This window comes from Carcharodon carcharias, chromosome 2 (genome assembly GCF_017639515.1).
Source record: "Carcharodon carcharias isolate sCarCar2 chromosome 2, sCarCar2.pri, whole genome shotgun sequence".
In the NCBI taxonomy this organism is placed as follows: domain Eukaryota; kingdom Metazoa; phylum Chordata; class Chondrichthyes; order Lamniformes; family Lamnidae; genus Carcharodon; species Carcharodon carcharias.
In genome coordinates, this window is record NC_054468.1 from 127,341,322 (window position 1) to 127,367,927 (window position 26,606).

Here is a 26,606-nt window from a genome sequence, read left to right on the forward strand (position 1 = left end):
CGACAAACCACCCACTGATGAGGTAGTAGCCAGTGTTGATATTGGTAACACAATGTTGCACCGATGTCTGGCAACACAAAAAGGCCTTAATCTAGAGTGAAATTCCTTTTCTGCCCAGGGTTTAGAATCAGATTTGCCCATCGGGTGTCAAAAAATTTTGGAGAAATGAGGCCCTGAACTAGCAAGGTCTGGACGGGATCCTGATCGTGGTGCTTTGGCCATGATTCCACACCCAATAAAGTTCATTTTTAAAAAATTTATTCTGGTGATATGAGAAAGGTCGGCATTTATAGCCCATTCCTCGTTGCTCCTGAGTAGCTGCTAGTGGGCCATCTTGAACTGCTGCAATTCAGGCACTGAAGGTGCTCCCAAAATGCCGTTAGGTCAGGAATTTCAGGATTTTGATGCAGCAACGATATCTGACTTAACTGGAGGTGTGTAGAGTATTGCCTGCAATTAGTCCTGATCATATATTATAAACTCCTAAAAGAACATAAAACAAGTCAATCTATTCATAGCATAAACCAAATTCACTAACAAAGATGATGGAAGGAGCAAGGCAATGAAGACTGTTGCCAGTGTTAGTAGAAGAACTGAGGTGATGACAGGGCCATTTGGGTCATGGGGAATTTCACAAGCCGGGTTCACAAGGGTGACGATGTGAGCTTTGCTTTTTGAAGTTTTTTTTGCCGAAGATAAGGGGGTGAATGGGATCGAGCATCAGAGTAAAGCTCCCTTTACTCTGCGCCAACAATATGTCCCACACCTCAGAAGACTGGCCCCTATTACCCAGACAGCCATCCTTTGAGATTACCTATTGGAGACAGATGTGTGCTGGGCGAAGTTCATCTCCACCCCTTTCATCCCAGTCTTCCATCCAAACAGTCAACAGTGGATTTGACCTCAGGTCCCAGAGGTGAAGGGTCAACTCATTTTGTCGCCAAGGATTTCTTAAATGGCCAAGCATTACAGATTGTTTGGTATCAGTCCTATAGTCCTGGCGAGCGTTCATATTCATGTCTCTTGCGGTAATGTTTGTGTGAAGCATTTGAAATGGTGGTAAATTCTTCAAGAATAAAAGAGAACTTTACATAATTACTGGAACATTATACTGTTCCTGCATTGCGAGCAAGCCCTGTTCCGAGTCAGTAGGTATACAAAATACAGGGCATTCTTCTTTGCTGAGTAGTTGGATGGGGTGCGTTTGGATGAAGCTGAAGCTATGTAATTTTGCTGCAGTGACATTTGCTTCTTTTGCAAGTGATCATAGGTAGTTTGCCGTTGGGATTTCCATTAATACTGTCTACGATTGAGTCAATTACCTATCTGGATGTTTCAAAACTCACATCCGTCTTCTTTAGTGACAATGAGGAAGAGGATGGCATGGTCCCTCTATTCAGTGGACTTCCACCATTTCCTCCAGGCTGAGACTTGTCCATTGGCGTGTGCATTCTGTGAGCATCCAGCATCTCCAGCAGCAAGTCATACAGTGGCACCACGTTCTTACACTTCATACTGTACAGGTGTTCCATTCCTTTGTTACTGTTGATCAAAGCACATTACAGAGAATTAACACCACCTGAGCATGCACAAGGTACACAGAAGTATCCTAATCCTCTCCACATTCACACAATTGCACAGAGCAGGCAATCAGACAGAAGGTTCAATTATTAATAATTTGAGATATATATATATAGGCTTATGAACACTATAGAAAGGTAAGGGGGAGGATCACACAGTTGGATGTTGCTGTTGTATTGTTCATTTACAAAGTTAATCCTCTCCACCACCTGGCTGAACCTGTTCTCACTCTGAACAATTCTCCTTTAACTACACTCACTTCCTCCAAATAAAAGGTGTTGCTATGGGAAACTGCATGGGTCCTCACTCTGGGATATATGAAGTATTCCTTGCTCCATTTCTGCTCAGGTGCTCTTCCCTCACCTCTTTCTCTGGTACAATGATGACGGACTCAGTGCCATTTCCCATTCACCCTAAAATGGAAAGTTTCATCAACTTTGTCTCCAATTTCCACCCTCCTGTCACCCTGACAAGGTCCATCTCTGACTCTTCCCCTCCCTTCCTTGATGTCTCTGTCACTGTTTCTGATGATTCAATATGGGGAGGGGACACAGAATGTTAGCAGAATAGGGACACATCATAATACAGTAAAACAATCAAGTCAGAGGGAGTACAGCTGCATTAAGTTTCAAGGGAGCAAGGCAAGGCTGGATGGCCTCTACTTTAATGCCAGGAGTATTACAGGTAAGGGTAAGGATTGACACGTGGAATTGTGATATAGTAGCCATCACAGAGATGTGGTTGAGGGAGGGGCAGGATTCGCAGCTCAACATTCCAGGATATAGAATCTTCAGACGAGACAGGGGAGGGGGTAAAAGAGAAGGAGGCATTGCATTATTAGTTAAGGAGTCAGTTACTGCATTAAGGAGAGGGGGGATATCTTGGAGGGGACATCGAATGACGCTTTGTGGGTAAGGCTCAGGAATAAAAAAGGGGCAGCCACATTGTCAGGTGTTTATTTTAGACCCCCCAGATAGTCAACGGGAAATTGAGGAGCAAATATTTGCACAATTCGCGGAGGTGTGTAAAAACAATAAAAATAGGGTAATTATATTAGGTGATTTCAACTTTCCCAACATTAATTGGTTTAGACATCGTGTTAAAGGCTTGGATGGATTTCTTGAAATATGTACAGGAGAACATTTTAGGTCAATATGTAGAGGGTCCAACAAGGGACGGCGCAGCGCTGGACCTAATTCTGGGGAATGCAGCCGGACAAGTGGCTGAGGTGGTGGTGGGGGAGCATTTTAGTGATAGTGACCACAACACGGTACAATTTAAGCTTGTTATGGACAAAGAAATAGACAGGTTGCAAAAAAATGTTTTGGATTAGTGGAGAGCGGATTTTAGTAAAATAAGGCAGGATCTGGCCAAGGTAGACTGGGAACAGCTACTTGTGGGGAAATCTACAGAAGAGCAATGGGGGACATTCAAAAAGGAAATGGGCAGGGTACAGGCTCAACATGTTCCCTCTAGGGTGATAGGAAGGAGTAACAAGCCCAGAGAATCATGGATGACCAGAGATATTCAGGATACGATGAGAAAGAAAAGAGAGGCTTTTAGCAGGTACAAGGGGAGCAAATCAGAGGAGGCATTAGTGGAGTAGAGAAATTGCAGGGTGGAGCTTAAGAAAGCAATTAGGAGAGCAAAGAGGGGATATGAGAAAGCTCTGGCTGGTGAAAGTAGGCAAAATCCCAAGATATTCTATAAGTGTATCAGTGAGAAGAGGATAACCAGGGAAAGAGTTGGGCCCATTAGCAACCAAGGGGGCAATCTATGGGTGGAGCCAGAGGACATCGGTAGTGGTGAACGAATACTTCACATCCGTCTTCACCCAAGAGAATGAGGATGAAGGTATGGAACTCAGGGAGAGAGAATGCAAGGCTCTTGAGCAAATTGTTATAGGGAGTGACAAGGTATTGGAGGTCTTGGCAGGCTTAAAAGTGGACAAATCTCCAGGTCCGGATGATTTGTGTCCCAGGCTGCTGAAGGAGGCAAGGAAGGAGATCGCAGGGGCTTTGACCCAAATTTTTAATACCTCTCTGGCCACGGGGGAGGTGCCAGGGGACTGGAGAACAGCTAATGTGGTTCCACTATTCAAGAAGCGTTGTAGAGATAGGCCAGGGAGCTACAGACCAGTGATTCTCACGTCAGTGGTAGGGAAACTATTGGAGAAATTTCTGAAGGAGAGAATCTATCTCCACTTGGAGAAGCAAGGTTTGATCAGGAATAGTCAGCATGGCTTCGTCAGAGGGAGGTCATGCCTTACAAATTTGATTGAATTTTTTGAGGTGACCAGGTGCGTAGATGAGGGTAGTGCAGTTGATGTAGTTTATATGGATTCCAGCAAAGCCTTTGACAAGGTCCCACATGGGAGACTTATAAAGAAGGCAAATGCACATGGGATACAGGGTAATTTGATAAGGTGGATTCAAAATTGGCTTAGTTGTAGGATAGAGAGGGTGATGACAGAAGGCTGCTTTAGTGACTGGAAGCCAGTGTCTAGTGGCATACCACAGGGATCTGTGCTGGGTTCCCTATTATTCGTCATTTATTTAAATGGACATAGATGACTATGTGGGGGGTAGGATTAGTAAATTTGCAGATGACACAAAGATTGGCCAGGTGGTTAACAGTGAGGTTGAGTGTCTTGGGCTACAGGAAGATATAGACAGGATGGTCAAATGGGCAGATGGAATGTAACCCTGAAAAGTGTGGGTGTTACACTTTGGAAGGAGTAACTTGACAAGGAAGTATTCAATGAACGGCATGACACTAGGAAGTTCTGAGGAACAAAGGGACCTTGGCATGTGTGTCCACAGATCTCTGAAGGCGGGAGGGCATGTTAGTGGGGTGGTGAAAAAGGCATATGGGACACGCCTTTATCAATTGAGGCATAAATTACAAAAGTAGGGACATATATCAGAGTCCTTAAAAGGGAGGTCATGTTGGAGTTGTATAGAAACTTTGTGAGGCCACAGCTGGAGTACTGTGTGCAGTTCTGGTCGCCACATTATAGGAAGGATGTGATTGCACTGGAGGGGATGCAGAGGAGATTCACCAGGATGTTGCCTGGGATGAAACATTTAAGTTATAAAGAGAGGTTGGATAGACTTGGGTTGTTTTCGTTGGAGCAGAGAAGACTGAGGAGCAACCTGATTGAGGTGTACAAGATTATGAGGGGCATGGGCAGGGTGGATAGGGAACAGCTGTTCCCCTTAGTTGAATGGTCAGTCACAAGGGAGCATAAATTTAAGGTGAGAGGCAGGAGGTTTAAGGGGGCTGTGAGGAAAAACCCAGAGGGTGATGACGGTCTGGAATGCGCTGCCTGGGAGGGTGGTGGAGGCGAATTGCCTCACATCCTTTAATAAGTACTTGGATGAGCACATGGTACGTCATAACATTCAAGGCTATGAGCCAAGTGCTGGTAAATGGGATTAGATAGGTCAGGTGTTTCTCATGTGTTGGTGCAGATTCGATGGGCCAAAGGGCCTCTTCTGCACTGTGTGATTCTATGATATGCTATCAACAAATATTCACTACAAGCTATAGCTACCTCGAACACACTTCCTCACTCTCTGCTTCCTTTTAAGGACTCCATTCCATTCTCCCAGTTCCTCCCTCCCCATCACATCTGATGATGCAACCTTCCACAGGAAGGTTCTGATATATGTCTTCTGATATATGTCTTCCTCTTTCCTCAACTGAGGATTCCCCACCCACTTCCCCGCTACCACCACCCTTGCACCAACCACAGCCCTCAACTGTATCCATTTAATTTCCCACACTTCTACTTACACCTCTTCCCTTCCCTCCCAGAACTGTGATGGGATTCCCCTTGGCCTCACCTTCCACCCCACCAGCCTCTGTATTCAACAGATGACCCTCTGCTATTTTCCGCCACCTCCAGCATGATGCCACCGCCGAACACACCTACCCCTCCCCTCTCCTTTCAGCATTCCAGAAGGGGCGTCCTGTCTGCAGCACCCTGGTCCACTCCTCAACTGCTCCCAACATCCCCTTCCCACGACATCTTTCCATGCAAGTGCAGGAGATGTAATACCTAACCTCTTACCTCCTCCCTTCGCACCATCGCAGGCCTCCAAAACAAGCAGTTTACTTATACTTCTTCCAATTTAGTAAACACAATGCAGCCTGCTCTACACGGAGGAGACCAAATGCAGATTGGTTGAACGCTTTGCAGAACATCTCCTTCTAGTTGCCTGTCATTTATATTTCTCTACCTTGTTCTCACACTGACCTCCCTGTCCTTGGCTTCCTGCAGTGTTCCAACGAAGCTCATGGAACAGCACCTCACCTTTCAATTAAGCATTTTACAGCCTTCTAGACTCAACATTGATTTGTAATCTCTTCCCCAATTTTGACACCTTTATACAGGTTTCAGTTTTAGTCTCATTTTCCCCTCATTTTTGCCTTTGGATGGCAGATGTTTATCATTGTCATTCATACTGTCTCTCGACACATTTTTCTTGAGTTCCAAAGAAGAGCCATATTGGACTCGAAACGTTAACTTTGCTTCTCTCTCCAGCGATGCTGCCAGACCTGCTGAGCTTTTTCCAGCACTTTCTGTTTTTATTTCAGATCTCCAGCATCCACAGTATTTTGCTCTTATTCCTGTTTCTTTACTTGCCCCATTACCACTCCCTTTGGCCTTGCACCATCAACTCTTTTATCATTTAATCTCTCCGGTCTTCACCCTATCACAGTCCTTCCCTCTTGTTCTTTTCCCACCCTCCCCCATTTCACTTGCCTAAAACACATTGCATTTCTAACTTTTCTCAGTTCCGATGAAAGGTCATCGACCTGAAACGCTACCTCTCTGCGCCGATGCTGCCTAACCTGCTGAGTAATTCCAGCATTTTCTGTTTTTATTGCTTGCAACCCATTCTTATTTGAGGTTTATGAGGAAGGTTAAACAGAAAAGGACAGAGTGTACTGATGTTTGTCAGGGAAACTTGGGTGGTACATGTCACCTCTTCACAGGAGGTAAATTGTAAAATCAATGGCTTTGCTTAGACACCCCTTAGTCAGTAGACTCTTGAGTTTTAATACAGGGCGTAATGTTACAGACCACCATGTCTACACTTAATCTTAGATTAAGTTGATTTTTTTCTTTAAAGGATTTCATATATTACTTGCAGAATTTTATTCCAAATAATGCCAGCCACAATTATGATGTCAGCAAGGTTTGGATTAAATTAAACTGGGTGAAATGAGGGGACATTGATTCAAATTAGTGAAAAGTAACAATGAGACTGACATAAAGAGATGTCAGTGCAATGAGGTAAATTGTAGATAAAGTAGTTGATGCAGAAACACTGGAATCAGTGAAGAAACATTAGGACATTACAATGTGGGGGCAAGCATTGGGTTCACTCAGGGTGGATGAATTAAAATGGGCTGAATGGCCTCCTCACCCTTTAAAATCTTAAGATTCTCTAGGGCGGAACAGGATTTAAAATGTAGGTTGAAATTTGAGACACACAGAGAAAATGTTCCTTTTGATTCCATATTCATTCAAATCGAGAAATAGAATTGTTTGGGAGTGAGAGGGAGGCTTGATAACCCATCATATAATGTCGCAACAATCACAGTAAACACAGTTTTGGTGCCTCATTGCTGTAATTAATAGAATGTACCAGGCCACTTGTGGCTTGGGGTGGGGATCCCTGATCGGGACACAGCTGGTGAATTGGTCGGCACCCTTTGGGTCGGTCCACCTTGCTCTGCCTCATTTATGGATCATGAGAGCCTTCTTCTCTTTGCAGGATTTTCCAAGCTTCCGTCCCCCTCTGCTGTTCTGCTATAAACATTTGCACCGCCTCTGGACTCATCATTTGTTTTCTTACGTGCCTCATTATCCAACCCCCTTTTGCTCCACACTGTCATCCCTTCTGTGGTTTAATCATTCTTGCCCTCCACTCTATCCCAGACCTTCATTTTTGTTAATTTTGCCCCCTCCCCATGACTCTGTATTAAAAGCTATACACTTCAACCATCTTCCAATTCCCATGGCAACCTAAAATGCTAACTCTGCGCTGAGTGTTTCCAGCATTTTCTGTTTTAATTTCTTTAGCCACTCAGAGACGGCATGATGTTCTGGATAGTTAAAGCTGCACATGAGTCTAGAAGATTAATGATTGATCTAACTGAGGTGTTTAAAGCAGGTAGGTAAGGTAGAACTGTTGGGGGACTCCAGAACAAGGGGGCATAACCTTAAATGAGAGCTTGGCTGTTCAGAAGTGACCACACAAAGAATAGTGGAAATCAGGAAATCTCTCTCCTCCAAAAACTGTTGAGCTACGTTAAATAAAAATGTTAAAACTGGGGTTGATAGACTTTTATTAGACAAGGCTGTTAAAGGTTGTGGAACTTAGGCAGTTAGAGGTAGTCAAGATACATGACAACTATGGTCTGATTGAATGTATGAGTGGCTACATGGCCTACTTCAGTTCTTGTGTTCTTAACTTCCATAGCAAGAGGACTGTGGTTTTAAATTGTGACTCATTGTGGAGTGGCCCTGATCTAATATGCAATAGTTTATCCGTTTATATACTTGTGAATGTCCCACCATGTTTAACAGGAGCATACAACTGTATCAACGGAAGCAGGCTGAGGTGGCTAGACATCTGTATTTTTCCAGATGGCCTCATTATGAATATTTGGCTGAGCTTTAAGGAGGGCTAATGGACTCAGCTCAGCAGGGGTCTTGTTTACACAGTAGCATAGAAGAGCGCTAGCTTTGTTTGATGGACAGCTTTGTGAGGTTGTAATACGTTAACCCTTCTTTAATGTGGTTTTCAATGCCTATATCTTTATTTGGACAAGATTCAGAGGTGTTAAGATGATTAAACTTTACGCATTGATATTGTGAATAGTTGTGGCTGAATGACGCTTTTATAAGGTTGTAAGATGAGAAGTTTTTTTTTCCAAAGGAGATTTTTAAAGTCTCTTTGCTTGTTGTGTCAGTTTCAGCAGCATATCAAATAATTGCCAGGCTTGCCAATGGCTCATTGCTTCTGTACATAGTGGACACTGGGAGAATGGGTATAGAGGATGCATGGGGGATATGGAAGGGCATGGTGGCATGGAGGAGATATGAGGGGGAATGGGGAATGTGAGGGGACATGGAGTGGTCATGGGAGATATAGGGGGCTTGGAGTGGGTATTGGAGGTGGGCGGGGGTGTGAGGTGGGGTGAAAGGGGAGTGATAGAGGGCCCAACAACTCTGGATTGAACAGGGCTGAAATCCCAGGAAAGATAGGCAGCCTTCTAACCTGCTGGCCTCATCATCAGCCTGCATCCATTCCCAGCTCCGTCCTGCCTCGGGAAGTGGTGAGCCCACAGCCAGAGACCAAAACTGCGGGTGAGCGAGCTGACTTTTACAAGTCTGGACACGACATTGGAAAATCCGATATCTGATTCGCGGCTCCTGAGCTGAGGGCAAAAATCCGGCCGCATCTTAGTGGGAGTCATTTTCTAAATCTTTATCAAGGCGCTAATGCTGAGACTGGATCTTTAAATCACAACCATAGAATTACATTGAATCTATAACACTGACACAGCCTATTCAGCCCAACTAGTCTATCCTGGTCTTTAGGCTGTACGTGAGCCCCCTTTTCATCTAAATCTGTTAACATAACCTTCTATTCCTTTCTCCCTCAGGGAGATCTCCACCTCCGACCCCACCATCCACCCCACTAAAAGCATATATGCTTTTCGCCTCAGCTACCCTGTGTGTAGGAAGTTTCACCTTCTGACCACTCTCTAGGTAAAGAAGTTTCTCCAGAATTTCCTGTTGGACTTAGTAGTGACTCTCTTACGTCTCACTCACAAATGGAAGCATCGTCCCTACGCCAAACCCTTTCGAGCCCCTTCATCATTTTGCATATTTCTGCCAGGTCATCCCCTCAGCCTTCCCTTTGCCAGGGAAAGAAACCCCTGCCACTTTAGATTTTCCTGGTGGTTGTGACCTCTCAGTCCTGGAATCACCTTTCTAAATCTGTGTTTTTTCCCACCTTCTCCTACGTCCTTTTAGCAACAGGGAGACGGTTGCAATTATGAAGGAGAAGTGGCAATCTGCTGGTCGGGGCGGGGTGCGATTGGGCGCGGGAGAGAAGAGCTCTGCTTACCTCATGTGCCGGATGTGGGAGAGCAGTAGAAGGAGCTGGGCTAGCCTTCGAGACTGCAGCTGCAATGAGAGCCCTGCCCTGGTGATAAAGTGAACCAATGCATCAGTGATTTTGTCTAAGATGATATGAATCTGCTCACTGTCGTTCAGAGCCTCCATGGTACTGGAGAGGAAGGGGAACACGCCTGTGGGGGAAACAAACAGACCAGTTAGGTAAAGCATGGCCAGGGCTGGAGTTGAAATGCTTTTGCGGGGCTGAAAAATCCTCCTGAACGACTGCAACTTGTATTTATATAGCGCCTTCAACAGAGCAAAACATCCCAAGGAGAGCTTCACAGGGGAGTAATGAGCCACATTAGGCCTGGTGCCCAAAAACTTGACCAAGAGATAGATTTTCGGGAGCGTCTTAAAGGAGGAGTGAGAGGTAGAGAGGTGGAGAGGATTAGGGAAAGAATTCCAAAGTTTAGGACCTAGGCAGCTGAAGATGCAGCAGTCAACGGTAGAGTGATTAAAATTAGGGATGTGCAAGAGGCCAGAATTGGAGGACCGCAGAAATCTTGGAGTAATGGGAAGAGGTTACAGAGGGGCAAAGACATGGAGAATTTTAAATTTGAGGTGTTGCCAGAACGGGAGCCAATATAAGCCAGTGATGGGTGGCCAGGGCTTGGTGTGAGTTAGGATGCAGGCACCAGAGGCTTGGATGAGGGTGGATGGTGGGACGCCAACCAGGAGAGCATTGAAGTAAGGCACTGAAGGTAAGACAGCATGAATGAGCAAGTGCCACAAGCCGTAACAAGGACTGATTTTAACTGCAGGGAGAGAAAGGACAGGCAGTTGGCAGAGTGTACCCATCACCTGCCCATTTTTGCCAGCATGAGGCATGGTTAATTTTGAGACCCGTGTCTTATTTGCCTTCCAAATGGGCGCCATTCTGCCATTCATCAGTTCCGTGGTTGGAAGATGGAGTCGGTGTGGCGGGAGGCGATCTCGTGGTTAGTTGGGTCGAAGGTTATTTCAGGCAGACCAGCAGCGGCCAAGAGTTTTTCTTCTTGGCACAGGAGGTGCAATCCTCTTCTTCAGAAACTTTCCCCAGATGGTGCTGCTGTGTCAGTGGGTCACTAAATGACCAATTGCCATTTTCAGGCCACAATTGCTGTATTTACATTGGGCGAGGAGTTAAAACCAGACCACAGCTATTCTACATTGGAAGGGAATTTATTCACTCCTCCTTAACTTTAATACTTCAAACATTGGCCATTATCATTAAGACCACTGTCACCAAAGCACAGGCAACATATTCTAAGAGTCACAGCTATACAATCGATGATATTGAAGGGACCAGATTTCTATCCCTTCATCATGAACAATCAGAGTAACTGGAACTAGAAATAGACAGACTAATGTGGAGCAATAAGAGCATTAGAAATTTACTAAATCAATGCAAATGTCACATTGCTGGGAGTTTGTTTTATATAGTGTTCCAAACAGTAAGAAGGAGCTGGATGAGCAAATGTGTCAGCAAATTTCAAAGGCATGAAACAAAACCAGAGTAGTAATAATCTTTGGGAGAAAGACATGTCAGAAGCACCGTTTTGGAAAGCGGCATCATCTAGAACAGATACAACAGAGGTGAAGGAAATGGGAGAATGGGATGGAGTCCTTACAGGGAGCGGGGTGTGAGGAGTTGCAGCCAAGGTAGCTGTGGGAGTCGGTGGGCTTGTGATGAATATTGGTGGACAGTCTATCACCAGAAATTGAGACAGAGAGGTCAAGGAAGGGAAGGGAAGTGTCGGAGATGGACCATGTGATGGTGAGAGAGGGGTGGAAGTTGGAAGCAAAATTGATAAATTTTTCCAGGTCCAGGCGAGAGCACGAAACAGTCATCGATGTACCGAAAAGAGTTGTAGGAGGAGGCCTGAATAGGACCGGAACAAGGAATGTTCCACATACCCCATAAAGAGATAGGCATAACTGGGGCCCATGTGAGTACACATAGCCACACCTTTTATTTGGAGGAACGGAGACAAGTTAAAGGAGAAATTGTTCAGTGAGAGAACAAGTTCAGCCAGATGGAGGAGAGTGGTGGCAGATGGGGATTGTTCAGGCCTCTTTTTGAGGAAGAAGTAATAATCTTAATGTGTTAGCTGTAGCTCAGTTGGTAGCAGTCTTGCCTCTTGAGTTACAAGGTTGAGGGTTCAAGTACCCATCCTGGACTTGAATGCAAAAATCAAGGCTAATACTCCGGCGCAGCACTGAGGGAATGCTTCTTTTGGCAAGGCATTAAACTAAGGCACTGCCTGACCTCTCTGGTGGGTGAAAAAGATCCCATGACACTATTTTGAAGAAAGGCAAGGGAGTTATCCCCAGTGTCCTGGTCAATATTTATCCCTCAATCAACATCCCAAAACACAGATTATCTGGTCATTATCACACTGCTGTTTGTGGGAGCTTGCTATGCACAAAGTGGCTGCGGCATTTCCTACATTACAACAATGACTACACTTCCAAAGTAGTTCTTTGGCTGTGAAGCGCTTTGGGACATTGTGAGGTCATGAAAGGCGCCAAATAAATAAAAATCTTTCTTTAATATTAGGAGAATTTAATTACTCTATATAAACTTGGGAACAAAATCATGGTGCTAAGGGTAGGGATGAAGAGGAACCTCTGATATATCCATTGGAGAATTCTCTCAATCAATATGCTTCCAGTTCTTTTCTTATGTGAGTTTAACAAGGGGTGAAGTCAACCGCGCAAAGGCGTCACTTAATGCAGTGTGACCAAACGCTTTAATCCAAGAATTTGGTAAGTGGGGGAGTTTTAAGAGTTGATCTCTTTCTAAAATCTAGTCAAGTTTGCATTAAGCATTTAACCTAACCGTGATGGTAAATTTAGCTTCTTTCAGCCTTGATCAGTGATAAACAAGGTCCCTATCTCGAGGAACTTGCAGGGTAGTTAATTAGGTGATTGGTTAGAACTGGTTCCCTAGCCAGCAGTGGTTGACTGATCTCACTGGAACCTGAGCTAGTAATAAAAATCAGAAGGTATAGCACGTGCATAAAGTAGGTCACACAAAGGTGTCAGCTTAAGACTGAGTGCTGAAGCCTGTCAATTTGGTGCAGTGAGGGAGAAGGTTTTTTTGGGCCTTTTACAAAAAGGAGTGGCCCAAGAGAGGGAGCTGGAGCCAGCGAGGCCCAGGAGCTGAAGCCCAGTGCCATTAATTAGTTGTACAGGTAGGTAATGGATGAGTTTCAAGTTTATTCCCCTATATTTAAAATCACAGGATTGTTACAGTGAAGGAGGCCATTTGGCCCATCTGCAACAGGTCTCCGAATAAGCAACTCACCTAGTGCCGCTCCTCTGCCTTTTCCCCATAACCCCGCACATTTTTCCTTTTCCGATAAAAATCTAATTCCCTTTTGAATGCTTCGATTGAACCTGCCTCCAGCACACCCTCAGGCAGTGCATTCCAGACCTTAACCACTCACTGGATGAAAAAGATATTCTGCATGTCGCCTTTGTTTTTTTTGCCGATTGGTTTAAATATGTGCCCTCTCATTCTCAATCCTTTCACAGCTGGGAACAGTTTCTCCCTATCTACACTGTCCAGACCCAATATGATTTTGAATACGTCGATCAAATGTCCTCTGAGCCTTCTCTTCTCCAAGGAAATCAATCCCAACTTCTCCAATCTATCTATGTAACTGAAGTTCCTCATTCCAGGAACCATTGTCATGAATATTTTCTGGCTCCCTCTCTTCCGCTCTTGCTGCTCCACCAACAACAGGTTCCGTGATTGGAAGAGCAGCAAGGGCTGGAAAGAGGGAACCTGTGATTGGAGGAGCAGCAAGGGCGGGAAGGAGGGAACCTGTGATTGGAGGAGCAGCAAGGGCGGGAAGGAGCGAACCTGTGATTGGAGGAGCAGCAAGGGCGGGAAGGAGGGAACCTGTGATTGGAGGAGCAAGCACCGAGACACAGGAGAATTAAAACCAAAAGCAACTTTTCTGCAAGTTGAAGAGAGACAATGAGACAGAAACGATTCTCTTCAGAGCAGAACCTCAGAACTTGGGAGTCATGGATAGTTGACACTCCCCTCCCTTTGGATTTTTCAAAAATCTTTTTAGAGTTGGGTGTTTTTTATTGTGGGCGGGGGCTGCTACTGGCAGCTGACATGGAGGTTGCACTGATGTGAGTCTTTTCTAATTATTTATAAATAAAGTCCCATCCCCACACCCGCCCGTCCCCGCTCCCGTCCACCTGCCTTCCAGTTACAACAAGCCTGCTATTTCAACATGAATGATTACAGGAATCTCCTAGACGTACACCATTCTGACGACTGCATCTCGCTGCATCCTGGAATCCACAATCAACGCCATGCGCCATCATATGAACAATCTCGGCCTCTGTCTTCAGCAGCACCAGCTCACTCCATCTCAAAGCTGTCCTGCTCCACAGCTTCCTTTCATCCTTCACCTCACCTGACTTTTTAACAGAAAGCTTTTTCTCTGCCTTTCGGGTGTTAAAGGTCGTAAGCTCCAATAACTCAAGGGTACCTACGCGCCTCCAGATCTTTCTTCCCCTTCACTTCCCTCTGACACCATGCCTTCTTCTAATCTCATCTCTTGCCGTGTATTCACAGTATCCTCCGACTTTCCTTCTCATATGAATTAGGAGCAGGAGTAGGCCATTCGGCCCCTCAAGCCTGCTCCACAATTCAGTAAGATCACAGCTGATCTGATTGTGACCTCAAGCTCACTATCCTGCCTACCCAAATGATAACCTTTGACTCCCTTGTTAGTCAAGTATCTATCTACCTCTGCTTTAAAAAATATTCAAAGATCTTGCCTCTTCCACGCTCCGGGAGAGAGAATTCCAAGACTCATGAAGCTCTGTGAGACAAAACTTCTCCTCATCTCCATCTTAAATGGGAGACTCCTTATTTTGAAACTGTGTCCCCTAGTTCTGTACTCTCACACAAGGGGAAACCTTGCAGCATCTCTGACACTGAATGATCTGTCCTTAGAAAAGTCCTCAGTTCATCCCCTTACGCTCTCACTTTAATGAATTTTGAGCTTGGCATGATGTAGCATCCTTCTTCCATCACCGTCACCTTCAGACCGACTTCATCAGCGAGGAGTCCCTCCCTCGACCACTCTCTCTCTGGCCTCTTACCCTCTATTGATCTTTTCATTCAGAACTACCGACGTGACATCAGCCATCTCAATTTCTCTGCTCCCCTCTCCCACTCTAACTTGTCTCCCTCTGAACTTGCTGCACTCTGTTCTTTAAGGTCTAACCTTGACATCAAAGCAGCTGACAAGGGTGATGCTATTAATGTCTGGTGAACTGACCTCTACCTTGCACAGGCTGGACGCCAACAGTCCTACCTTCCCTGGACCCTGACCCCATCACTGAACATCAAGCCATTGTTGCCAGAACAGTCAAAGACCTCATCTCCTCTAGAGATCGTCCCTCCATGACTTACAATCTCATAGTTCCCCAACTCTATACAGCCCATTTCTACCTCCTTCCCAAGATCCATAAACAGGACTGTCTGGTAAACCCATTGCTTCAGCCTGTTTCTGTCCCACCTTGACTCTATTTTTTCTCACCTTGTCCAATCTCTCCGCTTCTACATCCATGACTCTTCTGATGCCCTCTGTCACTTTAACAGTCTCCTCTTCACCATGAATGTCTAATCTCGCTACACTTCCACCACCCCCCGCCTCCCCAACCAGGGCAGTTTGAGGGCTCTCCACTTCTTCCTTGAACGGAGGTCTAATCAGTTTCCATCAACAGCCACCCTGCTCTGCCTGGCTGAACTTGTACTCCCATTGAAAAACTTCTCCTTTAACTAATCTCACTTCCTCCAAATAAAAGATGTTGCTATGGGTACCCATATGGGTCCTAGCTTTGCTTGTCTTTTTATGGGATACATGGAACATTTTTTGTTCCAGTCCTACTTGAGCCCCCTCCCTCAACTCTTTTTCCGGTGCATTAATGACAGTATCATTGCCATGTCCTGCTCTTGCCCTGAGTTGGAAAGCTTCATCAACTTTGCTTCTAATTTCCACCCTTCTCTCAGTTTCACGTGGTTCATTTCCAACTCTTCCCTCCCTACCTTGATTTCTCTGTCTCCATTCCTGGTGATGGGCTATCAGCTAATGTTCATGATAAGCCCATTACTCCCACAGCTTCCTCAACTACACTTCCTCACACCCTACATCCAGTAAGGATTTCATTCCATTCTCCCAGCTCCTCTGTCTCTGATGCATCTGTTCCAATGATGGAACGTTCCACACCAGCGCTTCTGAAATGCCTTCCCTCTTCCTCAACCAGGGATTCTCCCCCATCATGGTTGACAGGGCCCATGACTGTGTCCGACCCATTTCCTGCACTTCTGTCCCCTCTCCTAGAACCATAATAGGGTTTCCCTTGTCCTCACATCTGGCCCCACCAGCTTCCATATTCAATGGATCATTTTCTGCCACTTCTGCCACCTTCAGCATGATGCCACCGACAAACATATCTTTCCCTCTTCTCCCCTTTCAGCATTCCAAAGGTACTGTTCCCTCCGTGACACCCTCGTACACTCTTCACTCACCCCTAACACTCCCTCCCCTTCCCAAAGCACATTTCCATGCAAGCACAGCAGATGTAACACCTGCCCTTTTATCTCCTCTCTCCTCACAAGCCAAGGTCCCAAACACTCCTTGCAGGTGAACAAGTGATTTACTTGTACTTCTTTCAATTTAATATACTGTATTCGCCGCTCACATTGCAATCTTCTCTACATTGGAGAGACCAAATGCAGATTGGGTGATGCTGAACACCTTCTGTTCAGTCTGCATAACCCCGAGCTCCTGGTGGCCTGTTATTTTAATTTGCCACCTGGCTCTCACACTGACATCTCTGTCCTCGGTCTGCTGCGCTGTTTCAGTGAAGCTCAATGTAAGCCTGAGGAACAACATTTAATCTTTTAATCAGGCACTTTACAAACTTCTGGGCTCACCACTAAGTTCAACAATTTCAGACTGTAACCCCATTTTGTTTCCCGTTCTTTACTTTTTTCAGTTTTTCTCTTATTTGTACTTTCAGACTGCAGCACATTTATTCTCGGCACATCCTTTGTTTCTTTTCTTGCCCAATCACCATTCCCTTCGGCCCTGGAAGACTAACGCTTCTATCATTCAATCTCCCCTTTCTTCTATCACAGACCTTCCTGTAGTCCCTGTCCCAACCACCCCTTTCTGAAAACCTATTACATCTTTAACTTTTCCCAGTTTTAATGAAAAAGTAATCAACCTATTCTGTTTTCTCTCCACAGACGGTGCCAGACCTGCTGAGTATTTCCAGCATTTTCAGTTTTTATTTTAGATTTCCAGCATCTGCAGTATTCTGCTTTAAGAAAAGAAGAGAATTGGGATCCCAGCACTATCATTGGTGGATCCAGAGCCGAAAGAGGGGGGCCAAGATGGCAGCAGATCCAGTGCAGGTAAAGTGGCTCTGGATATGTCAGTGAGGGAGGAAGTGAGAGAGAGAGAGAGAGAGAGAGGCAATGAGGGTGGAAAGAGGGGATTGGGGGTGGAGTGGAATGGTAGAGAAGGAGGTCTCTCAGGCCAAGGGAGAGAGAAAGGGTGTTGTAGTATAAATGAATGTTAAATATGTAAATAGAACAATCTACATCATCAGTGAGGTAAGATCACATGACAACATAGTATGCTGAGAGATAGTTCTATGTAGAGCCTCGTGCTAAGCTTGTACTGTACATAGTTAGTAATGTTCGATAAAAGGTAAAGTTAATCAACAGCCTTGCCTCCAACAGTCTCTTTTAATCCTGACCAAGAACCTAAAACCCACAACGACAACACAGGCATGGGCAACAAACAACATTGCTCACTTTCACACTTACAGCTGATTTTATTTATCCATGTATATGGTTTCCCAACTTTTAAAAAAATAGTATCTTTATTTTTCCTTCTAAAACTCTTCTCCTGGGCATGGCTTTCAACTTTATAAACCTCTGCTGGAACAACAATAACCAAACCAAAGAGAAAATTAAATCCTTTCCAATGACATTCTTCCTCTTTTAAATATGTCCAATAAATTATTTTGTGAGTAGAATTTAAAGTAGAGAGATCTAGGGTAGAGGGAGAAAAAATACACGTGGGAGAAATCCAGTTTTTTCTTTTTGCTCCCCTCGGGTTTTTCTTTAAACGTTTCTGCTAGAGAAGTATCTGTCTGTGTACAAGCTGTTTTCGACTGTCGTGTTGTGTTCTTTTTAAAAAAATGTTCTGATGCATGGAAAAAATTGGGAATCCAATCGATCCAGAAGAGCCTGAGCTTCCTTGAGTTTGCTTTATTATCAGCGACCTGGCAAAGGATTATGGGGAGGTGGAGGTGAATGAAGGAAAACTGTTTGTTGTTGGATTCTTGGCTGCCTGCCCAGCACCTCGTCTCTCATTTCTTTAATATCCTTCAATGTTGGCATAGAGCGAGTTTGCAAATTCCTGCATCAGGAATAGTTTGGTTTCTAATTTAAAACTTTAGGTCTGATTTACCTTCAAGGAGCACCTGAAAACCAAAAGGTAGCTCCCGAAAATCAAAAAGTAGCCCTTGAGAAAATCTCAAAAAGAGCCCACAAAAAAAGAAAAATTGAACCCCTAGTTGAGGAAAATATATTAGCATGGCCACAGAACTGGTTAACAATCAGGAAGAAAAGAGTAGGGATAGAAAGGGCATTTTGAAATATTGAAATTGGCAGGCTGTAACCAGTGGATGCCGCAAGGCTCAGTGCTAAGTTTGCTGATGATACAAAGATAGGTGGGAATGCTAGCTGTGAGGAGGATACAGAGGCTGCAAAGAGATATAAACAGGTTAAGTGAATGGGCAACAAGGTGGCCGATGGAGTATAATGTGGGGAGGTGTGTGGTTATTGACTTAAGAATAGAAAAGAAGAATATTTTTTTAAAAGCCTGAAACTTGTAAATGTTGATGTTCAGCAGGACAAGCCTGTACTCATACGAGGAACTCAGAAACAGCCCGCAGATATAGTATGCAATTAGGATGTCAAATGGCATGTTGACCTTTATTGCAAAGCAATTGGAGTACAAGAATAAAGAAGTCTTGCTGCAGTTGAATGGGGCTTTGGGTGAAACCACACCTGGAATACTATGCACAATTTCGGTCTTCATATTTAAGGAAGGATATACTTGCATTAAGGGATCAGTTAGCTCAGTTGGCTAGTGTGTGGATTAGAATAATGCCAAAAGCATGGGTTTGATTCCTGCTCTGGTTGAAGTAGACTTGGAACCTGCCTCATCATTCTACCTGAGTGTGGAAGACAATGACAAACCACCACTGATAAGAAACTACCAACAAAATGATTCAGGATGAAGCATCAGCAGACAATGAGCCAAGTACCCGTGAATGAATGAATAATGATGTTGGAGGCGGTACAGTGATGTTCACTAGATTAGTCCCATGAATGAGACAGTTGTCCTATGTTGACAGGCTGAGTAAATTGGGTCCATAATGAACGGTGTTCTCATTGAAGCACGCAATCTTTTGAAGAGAATTTGTTTCCGCTGGCTGGGGAATCTAGAACACAAGGGCACAGTGTCAGGATAAGGGGTTGATCTTTTAGACTGAGATGAAGGGAGGTTTCCTCACTCAAGAGGTTTGGAATTCTCGACCCCAGAGAGTTGCGGATTGCTCACTGAATATATTTAAGGCCGAGCTGGACAGATTTGTGGTCTTTCAGATATGTAATCAAGGAATACGGGGAGTGGGTGGGAAAGTAGAGTTGAGCCGAAGATCAGCCATGATCGTGTTGAATGGCAAGGCAGGTTCGACAGGTTGTATGGTCTCCTCCTGGTCTTATTTTTTATGATCTTATGTGACGCATGTTATTGCCAGGCGACCTATGTTATCGTAGTTTGGGTGAGATTACCTGGATTATTGTAGTTCAGACTAGGCGATCCATTTTATTGTGGCCTAGGCTAGGTTACCCAGCTATAGTGGTGCGTACCAGGTGACCCGGGTTATTGTAATCTTGGACAGGAGATTCACATTTCTGTAATCTGGGCTAAGTGACTTCGTTATTGCATTTTGGACTAAGAGACTAAAGTTATTGCAGTCTGGGTTAGATGATCCCGGTTATAGTGGTCCAGATTAGATGACCTGAGTTTGTGCAGTCAGGGTTAGATGACCTGGGTTATTGCAGTTCAGGTTAGATGATCTGTGTTATAGTGGTCCAGATTAGATAACCCTGTTTATTGCAGTCTGGGTTACATGAGCCAGGTTAATGCAGTCTGGGTTGGATGACCCTGTTTATTGCAGTCTGCGTTCAATGAGCAGGGGTATAGTGGATCAGATTAGATGACCATGGTTATTGCAGCCTAGGTGAGATTACCCTGGCTAGTGCAGTCAGGGTAAGGTGACCTGGGTTAAGGCAGTCTGGGTTAGATGTCCCTGGCTATTGCAGTCAGGGTTAGATGACCTGGGGTCTTGCAGTCTGGGTTACATAATCCAGGTTATAGTGGTCCAGATTAGATGACCGAGGTTAAAGTAGCCTGAGTTAGATGAGCCGGTTTTTGTAGTCTGGGATAGATGACCCTGGTTATTGCAGTCTGGGTTAGGTGAGCCAGGTTATTGCAATCTCAGTTAGATGACCCTGATTATTGCAGTCTGGGTTAGATGAGCCGGGTTATTGCAGTCTGGGCTAGATGATCTGGGTTATAGTGGTCCAGATGAGATGACCCTGGTTATTGTAGTCTGGGTTAGATGACCCTGGTTATTGCAGTCTGGGATAGATGACCCTGGTTATTGCAGTCTGGGTTACAGTAGCTGGGTTATTGCAGTCTGGGTTAGATGAGCCGGGTGATTACAACCTGGCTTAGATGATCAGTGTCGCAGAGGTCCAGATTAGATGGCCCGAGTTATTGCAGTCTGGCTTAGATGACCCTGGTTATTGCAGTCTGGGACAGATGACCCTGGTTATTGCAATCGGGGTTACTGGAGCTGGGTTATTGCAGTCTGGGTTAGATGAGCCAGGTGATTACAACCAGGCTTTGGTGATCCGAGTCACAGAGGTCCAGATTAGATGTCTCGGATTACTGCAGTCTGGGTTAGATGGCCCCGGTTATCATGGTCAGGATTAGATTACCCGGGTTATTGCAGTCTGGGTTAGATGACCCTGGTTATTGCAGTCTGGATTAGATGACCTAGTTATTGCAGTCTGGGTTAGATGACCCTGGTTATTGCAGCCTGGGTTAGATGAGCCAAGTTATTGCAGTTTCAATTAGCTGACCCTGGCTATTGTTCTCTGGGTTAGATGACACTGGTTATTGCAGTCTGGGTTAGATGACCCTGGTTATTGCATCTGGGTTAGATGACCCTGGTTATTGCAGCCTGGGTTAGATGAGCTGGGTTACTGTGTTTGGGATTTGTTGACGCGGGTTATTGCAGTCTGGGTTAGATGACCCTGGTTATTGCAGTCTGGGTTAGATTACCCTGGTTAGTGCAGTCTGAGTTAGATGACCCTGGTTATTGCAGCCTGGGTTAGTTGAGCCTGGTTATTATGTTTGGGAGTTGTTGACGTGGGTTATTGCAGTCTGGGTTAGATGAGCCTGGTTATTGCTGTCAGGGTTAGATGACCCTGGGAATTGCAGTTTGGGTTAGATAAACCTGGTTATTGCAGTCTGGGTTAGATGAGCAGGGTTATTGCAGTCTGGGTTATATGAGATGGGTTATTTCATTCTGGGTTAGATGATCCAGGTTACAGTGGTCCAGAATGGTGACCCAGGTTATTGTTGTCTGAGTTGGATGACCTGTGTTATCGTGGTCAGGATTAGATGACCCGGGTTACTGCAAGTCTGGGTTAGATGAGCCGGGTTATTGCAGTCTGGGTTAGATGACTCGGGTTAAGGTAGACTTGCTTAGATGTGCTGGGTGATTGCAGGCTGGGTTAGATGAGCCGGATTATTGTGGTCAGGATTAGATGACCCTGGTTATTTCAGTCTGTGTTTGATGACCCTGTTTATTGCAGTGTGGGTTAAATGAGCCATGTTATTGCAGTCTGGGTTAGATGACCTGGGCTATCGTGGTCAGGAATAGATGACCTGGGTTATTGCAGTCTAGTTAGATGAACCGGGTAATTGCAGTCTGGGTTAGATGACCCTGGTTATTGCCGTCTGGGTTAGATGCCCCAGGTTATCGTGCTCAGGATTAGATGACCCTGGTTATTGCAATCTGGGTTCGATGAGCCGGGTTATTGCAGTCTGGGTTGGATTACCCGGGGTTATTGTGGTCAGGATTAGATGACCTGTGTTATTGCAGCCTGGGCCAGATGAACCGGGTTTTTGCAGTCTTGGTTAGATGAGCCATGTTACTGCAGTTTGTGTTATATGAGCCAGGATATTGCAGTCAGGGTTAGATGATCCTGGTTATTGCAGTCTGGGTTAGATGACCCTAGTTATTGCAGTCTGAGTTAGATGACCCAGGTTATTGCAGTCTGGGTTCGATGACCCTGGTTATTGCAGTCTGGGTTAGATGACCCTGGTTATTACAGTCTGCGTTTGATGAGCCATGTTATTGTAATCTCAGGTAGATGGGCCAGGTTATTGCAGTCTGGGTTAGATGACGCTGGTTACTGCAGTCTGAGTTAGATGAGCCGGGCTAATGTAGTTTGGGTTAGATGATCCTGTTATTGCAGTCTGCGTTAGATGACATGGATTAATGTAGTCTGGGTAAGACGTCCCGGGTTAATGTCGCCTAGGCTAGATGAGCCGGGTTGTTGCCGTCTGGGTTGGATGAGCTGGATTATCATGGTCAGGATTAGCTGACCTTGGTTATTGCAGTCTGGGTTTGATGACCCTGTTTATTGCAGTGCGTGTTAATTGAGCCGGGTTATTGAAGTCTCATTTAGATAAACTGGGTTACTGTAATCTGGGTTATCTGACCTGGGTTATCGTGGTCAGCATAATATGACTCAGGTTATTGCTGTCTAGGTTAGATGAGCCACGTTATCGCAGTCTCGATTAGCTGACCCTGGCTATCGCTGTCTGAGTTAGATGACCTTGATTACTGCAGTCTGGGTTACATGACCCTGGTTATTTCAGTCTGGGTTAGATAAACCAGGTTATTGCAGGCTGGGTTAGATGAGCTGGGTTATTGAAGTCTGGGTTACATGACCCTGGTTATTGCTGTCTGGGTTAGATGAGCTGGGTTATTGCAGTGTGGGTTAGATGAGCTGGGTTATTGCAGTCTGCGTCAGATGACCCAGGCTATCATGGTCAGGATTAGATAACCCTGGTTATTGCAGTCTGGGTTGGATTACCCGGGTTATCACATTCAGCATTAGATGAGCCGAGTTGTTACAGCCTGGGTTAGATAAGCCAGGCTATCGTGGTCAGGATTAGATGACCTGGGTTATTGCAGTCAGGGTTCAATGACCTGGGTTAATGTAGTCTGGGTTCGATGACCCTGGTTATTGCAGTCTGGGTTAGATGAGCCGCGTTATTACAATCTGGGTTAGATGAGATCGGTTAATGCAGCCTGGGTTACATGACCCTGGTTATTGTAGCCTTGATTACATGAGCCGGGTTATTGCCATCTGGGTTAGATGAACTGGGTTTTTGTAGTCTGCGTTAGATGACCCAGGTTATCGTGGTCAGGATTAGATGACCCTGGTTATTGCAGTCTGGGTTGGATTACCTGGGTTATCACGCTCAGCATTAGATGAGTCGGGTTATTGCAGTCAGGGTTCAATGACCTGGGTTAATGTAGTCTGGGTTCGATGACCCTGGTTATTGCAGTTTGGGTTAGATGAGTCGGGATAACGCAGTCTGGGTTGGATGACCCGGTTATTGCAGTCTGGATTAGTTGACCCTGGTTATTGCAGTCTGCGTTAGATGACGCTGGTTACTGCAGTCTGGGTTAGATGAGCCGGGTTATTGTAGCCTGGGTAAGATGAGCCTGGTTATCCTGGTCAGGATTAGATGACCCAGGTTATTGTGGTCTGGGTTAGATGACCCTGGTTATTGCAGTCTGAGTTAGATGACCTGGGCTAATCTAGTCTGCGTTTAATGAGCCGGGTTATTGTAATCTGGGTTAGATGATGTGGATTAATGTAGTCTGTGTAAAATGTCCCGGGTTAACGTCGCCTGGGTTAGATGAGCTGGGTTGTTGCTGTCTGGGTTAGATATGCTGGGTGATTGCTGGATGGGTTAGATGAGCCAGATTATCGTGGTCAGGATTAGCTGACCTTGGTTATAGCAGTCTGGGTTTGATGATCCTGTTTATTGCAGTGCGTGTTAATTGAGCTGGGTCATTGAAGTCTCGTTTAGATAAACTGGGTTACTATAATCTGGGTTAGCTGACCTGGGTTATTGTGGTCAGCATAATATGACCTGGGTTTTTGCAGACTGGGTTAGATGAGCCGCGTTATCGCAGTCACGATTAGCTGACCCTGGCTATCGCTCTCTGAGTTAGATGACCCTGGTTATTGCAGTCTGGGTTAGATGACGCTGGTTACTGCAGTCTGAGTTAGATGAGCCGGGCTAATGTAGTCTGGGTTAGATGATCCTGGTTATTGCAGTCTGCGTTAGATGACATGGATTAATGTAGTCTGGGTAAGACGTCCCGGGTTAATGTCGCCTAGGCTAGATGAGCCGGGTTGTTGCCGTCTGGGTTGGATGAGCTGGATTATCATGGTCAGGATTAGCTGACCTTGGTTATTGCAGTCTGGGTTTGATGACCCTGTTTATTGCAGTGCGTGTTAATTGAGCCGGGTTATTGAAGTCTCATTTAGATAAACTGGGTTACTGTAATCTGGGTTATCTGACCTGGGTTATCGTGGTCAGCATAATATGACTCAGGTTATTGCTGTCTAGGTTAGATGAGCCACGTTATCGCAGTCTCGATTAGCTGACCCTGGCTATCGCTGTCTGAGTTAGATGACCTTGATTACTGCAGTCTGGGTTACATGACCCTGGTTATTTCAGTCTGGGTTAGATGAGCCGGGTTATTGCAGGCTGGGTTAGATGAGCTGGGTTATTGAAGTCTGGGTTACATGACCCTGGTTATTGCTGTCTGGGTTAGCTGACCCTGGCTATCGCTCTCTGAGTTAGATGACCCTGGTTATTGCAGCCTGGGTTAGATGACCCTGGTTATTGCAGTCTGGGTTAGATAAGCTGGGTTATTGCCGTCTGCGTCAGATGACCCTGGTTATTGTGGTCAGGATTAGATGATCCTGGTTATTGCAGTCTGGGTCAGATGAGCCGGGTTATTGCAGTCTGGGTCAGTTAACCCTGGTTATTGCAGCCAGGGATAGATGACCCGGGTTATCATGGTCAGGATTAGATGATACTGGTTATTGCAGTCGGGATTGGATGACATGGGTTATCGCGGCTAGGATTAGGTGAGCCGTATTATTGCAATCTCGGTTAGATGACCCTGGTTACTGCAATCTGGGTTAGGTGGGTCAGGTTACTGCAGGTTGGGTTAAATGATCCGGGTTAACGTAGTCCTTGTTAGATGAGCCTGGTTACTGCAGTGTGGTTTAGATGAGCTGGGTTATTGTGGTCAGGATTAGATGAGCCGGGTTAATGTAGTCTGGGTTAGATGACCCTGGTTATTGCACTCTGTGTTAGATTACCCTGGTTACTGAAGTCTGCATTCAATGAGCAGGATTATTTTAATCTGGGTTAGATGAGCCGGGTTATTGTAATCTGCATTAGGTGTCCCGAGTTAACGTTGTCTGGGTTAGTTGAGCCGGGTTATTGTAGTCTGGGTAAAATGAGCCTGGTTATCATGGTCAGGATTAGACGAGCTGGGTTTTTCTAGTCTGGGTTAGATGACCTGGGTTATCGTGGTCAGGATTAGGTGACCCGTATTATTGCAGTCTCGGTTAGATGACCCCTGGTTATTGCAGCCTGGGTTAGATAAACCGGGTTACTGTAGCCTGGGTTAGATAAGTCGGGTTATTGCAGAATGGGTTAGATGACCTTGGTTATTGAGGTCTGGATTAGATGTCCCTTGTTATTGCTGTCTGAGTCAGCTGAGCTGGGTTACTGTAGCCTGGGTGAGATGACCCGGTTATCATGGTCAGGATTAGAAGAGCCGGGTCATAGCAGTTTGGGTTAGATGACCCTCGTTATTGCAGTGTGAGTTAGATGACCTTGGTTATTGCAATCTGGGTTAGTTGAGTCAGGTTATTGCAGTCTGGCTTAGAGACCCTGGTTATTGTAGTCTGGGAAAGATGACCCTGGTTATTGCAGTCTGGGTTAGATGACCCCGGTTATTGTAGTCTGGGTTGATTGAGCCAGATTATTGCAATCTGGGTTCGATGAGCCGGGTTATTGCAGTCTGGGTTGGATTACCTGGGCCATGTTATTGCCCTTTGTGTTATGTGAGCCGGGGTAATGCAGCCTGGGTTAGATGAGCCGGGTTATCGTGGTCAGGATTAGATGACCCTAGTTATTGCAGTCTGGGTTAGATGACCCGGGTTAATGTAGTTTGTGTTATATGAGCCATGTTATTGCAGTTTGTGTTATATGAGCCGGGGTAATGCAGCCTGGGTTAGATGAGCCGGGCTATCATGGTCGGGATTAGATGACCCTAGTTATTGCAGTCTGGGTTAGATGACCTGGGTTAATGTAATTTGTGTTATATGAGCCAAGTTATTGCAGCTTCGATTAGCTGACCATGGCTATTGCTCTCTCGATTAGATGACCCTGGTTATTGCAGTCTGGTTTTGATGACCCTGTTTATTGCAGTGCGGTTTAATTAAGTTGGGCTGTTGCAGTCTCATTTAGATAAACTGGGTTATTGTAATCTGGTCTGGTTTATACAACCTGGGTTAACGTGGTCAGGG

At 45.3% G+C, this 26,606-nt stretch overlaps 1 protein-coding gene across 1 annotated transcript in view; it reads right to left on the bottom strand.

Annotated features, from left to right (window-relative positions):
- Nucleotides 1-814: 814 nt before the first annotated feature.
- Nucleotides 815-26,606, bottom strand: part of esr1 (estrogen receptor 1) — a 301,449-nt gene continuing 275,657 nt past the window's right edge. The window contains exons 9-11 of the mRNA XM_041206645.1: nucleotides 9,735-9,896; nucleotides 1,347-1,542; nucleotides 815-1,066 (exon numbers count right to left, since the gene is read on the bottom strand). Coding sequence (XP_041062579.1) covers nucleotides 815-1,066; nucleotides 1,347-1,542; nucleotides 9,735-9,896 — 610 coding nt within the window. The remainder of the gene's footprint in view (nucleotides 1,067-1,346; nucleotides 1,543-9,734; nucleotides 9,897-26,606) is intronic.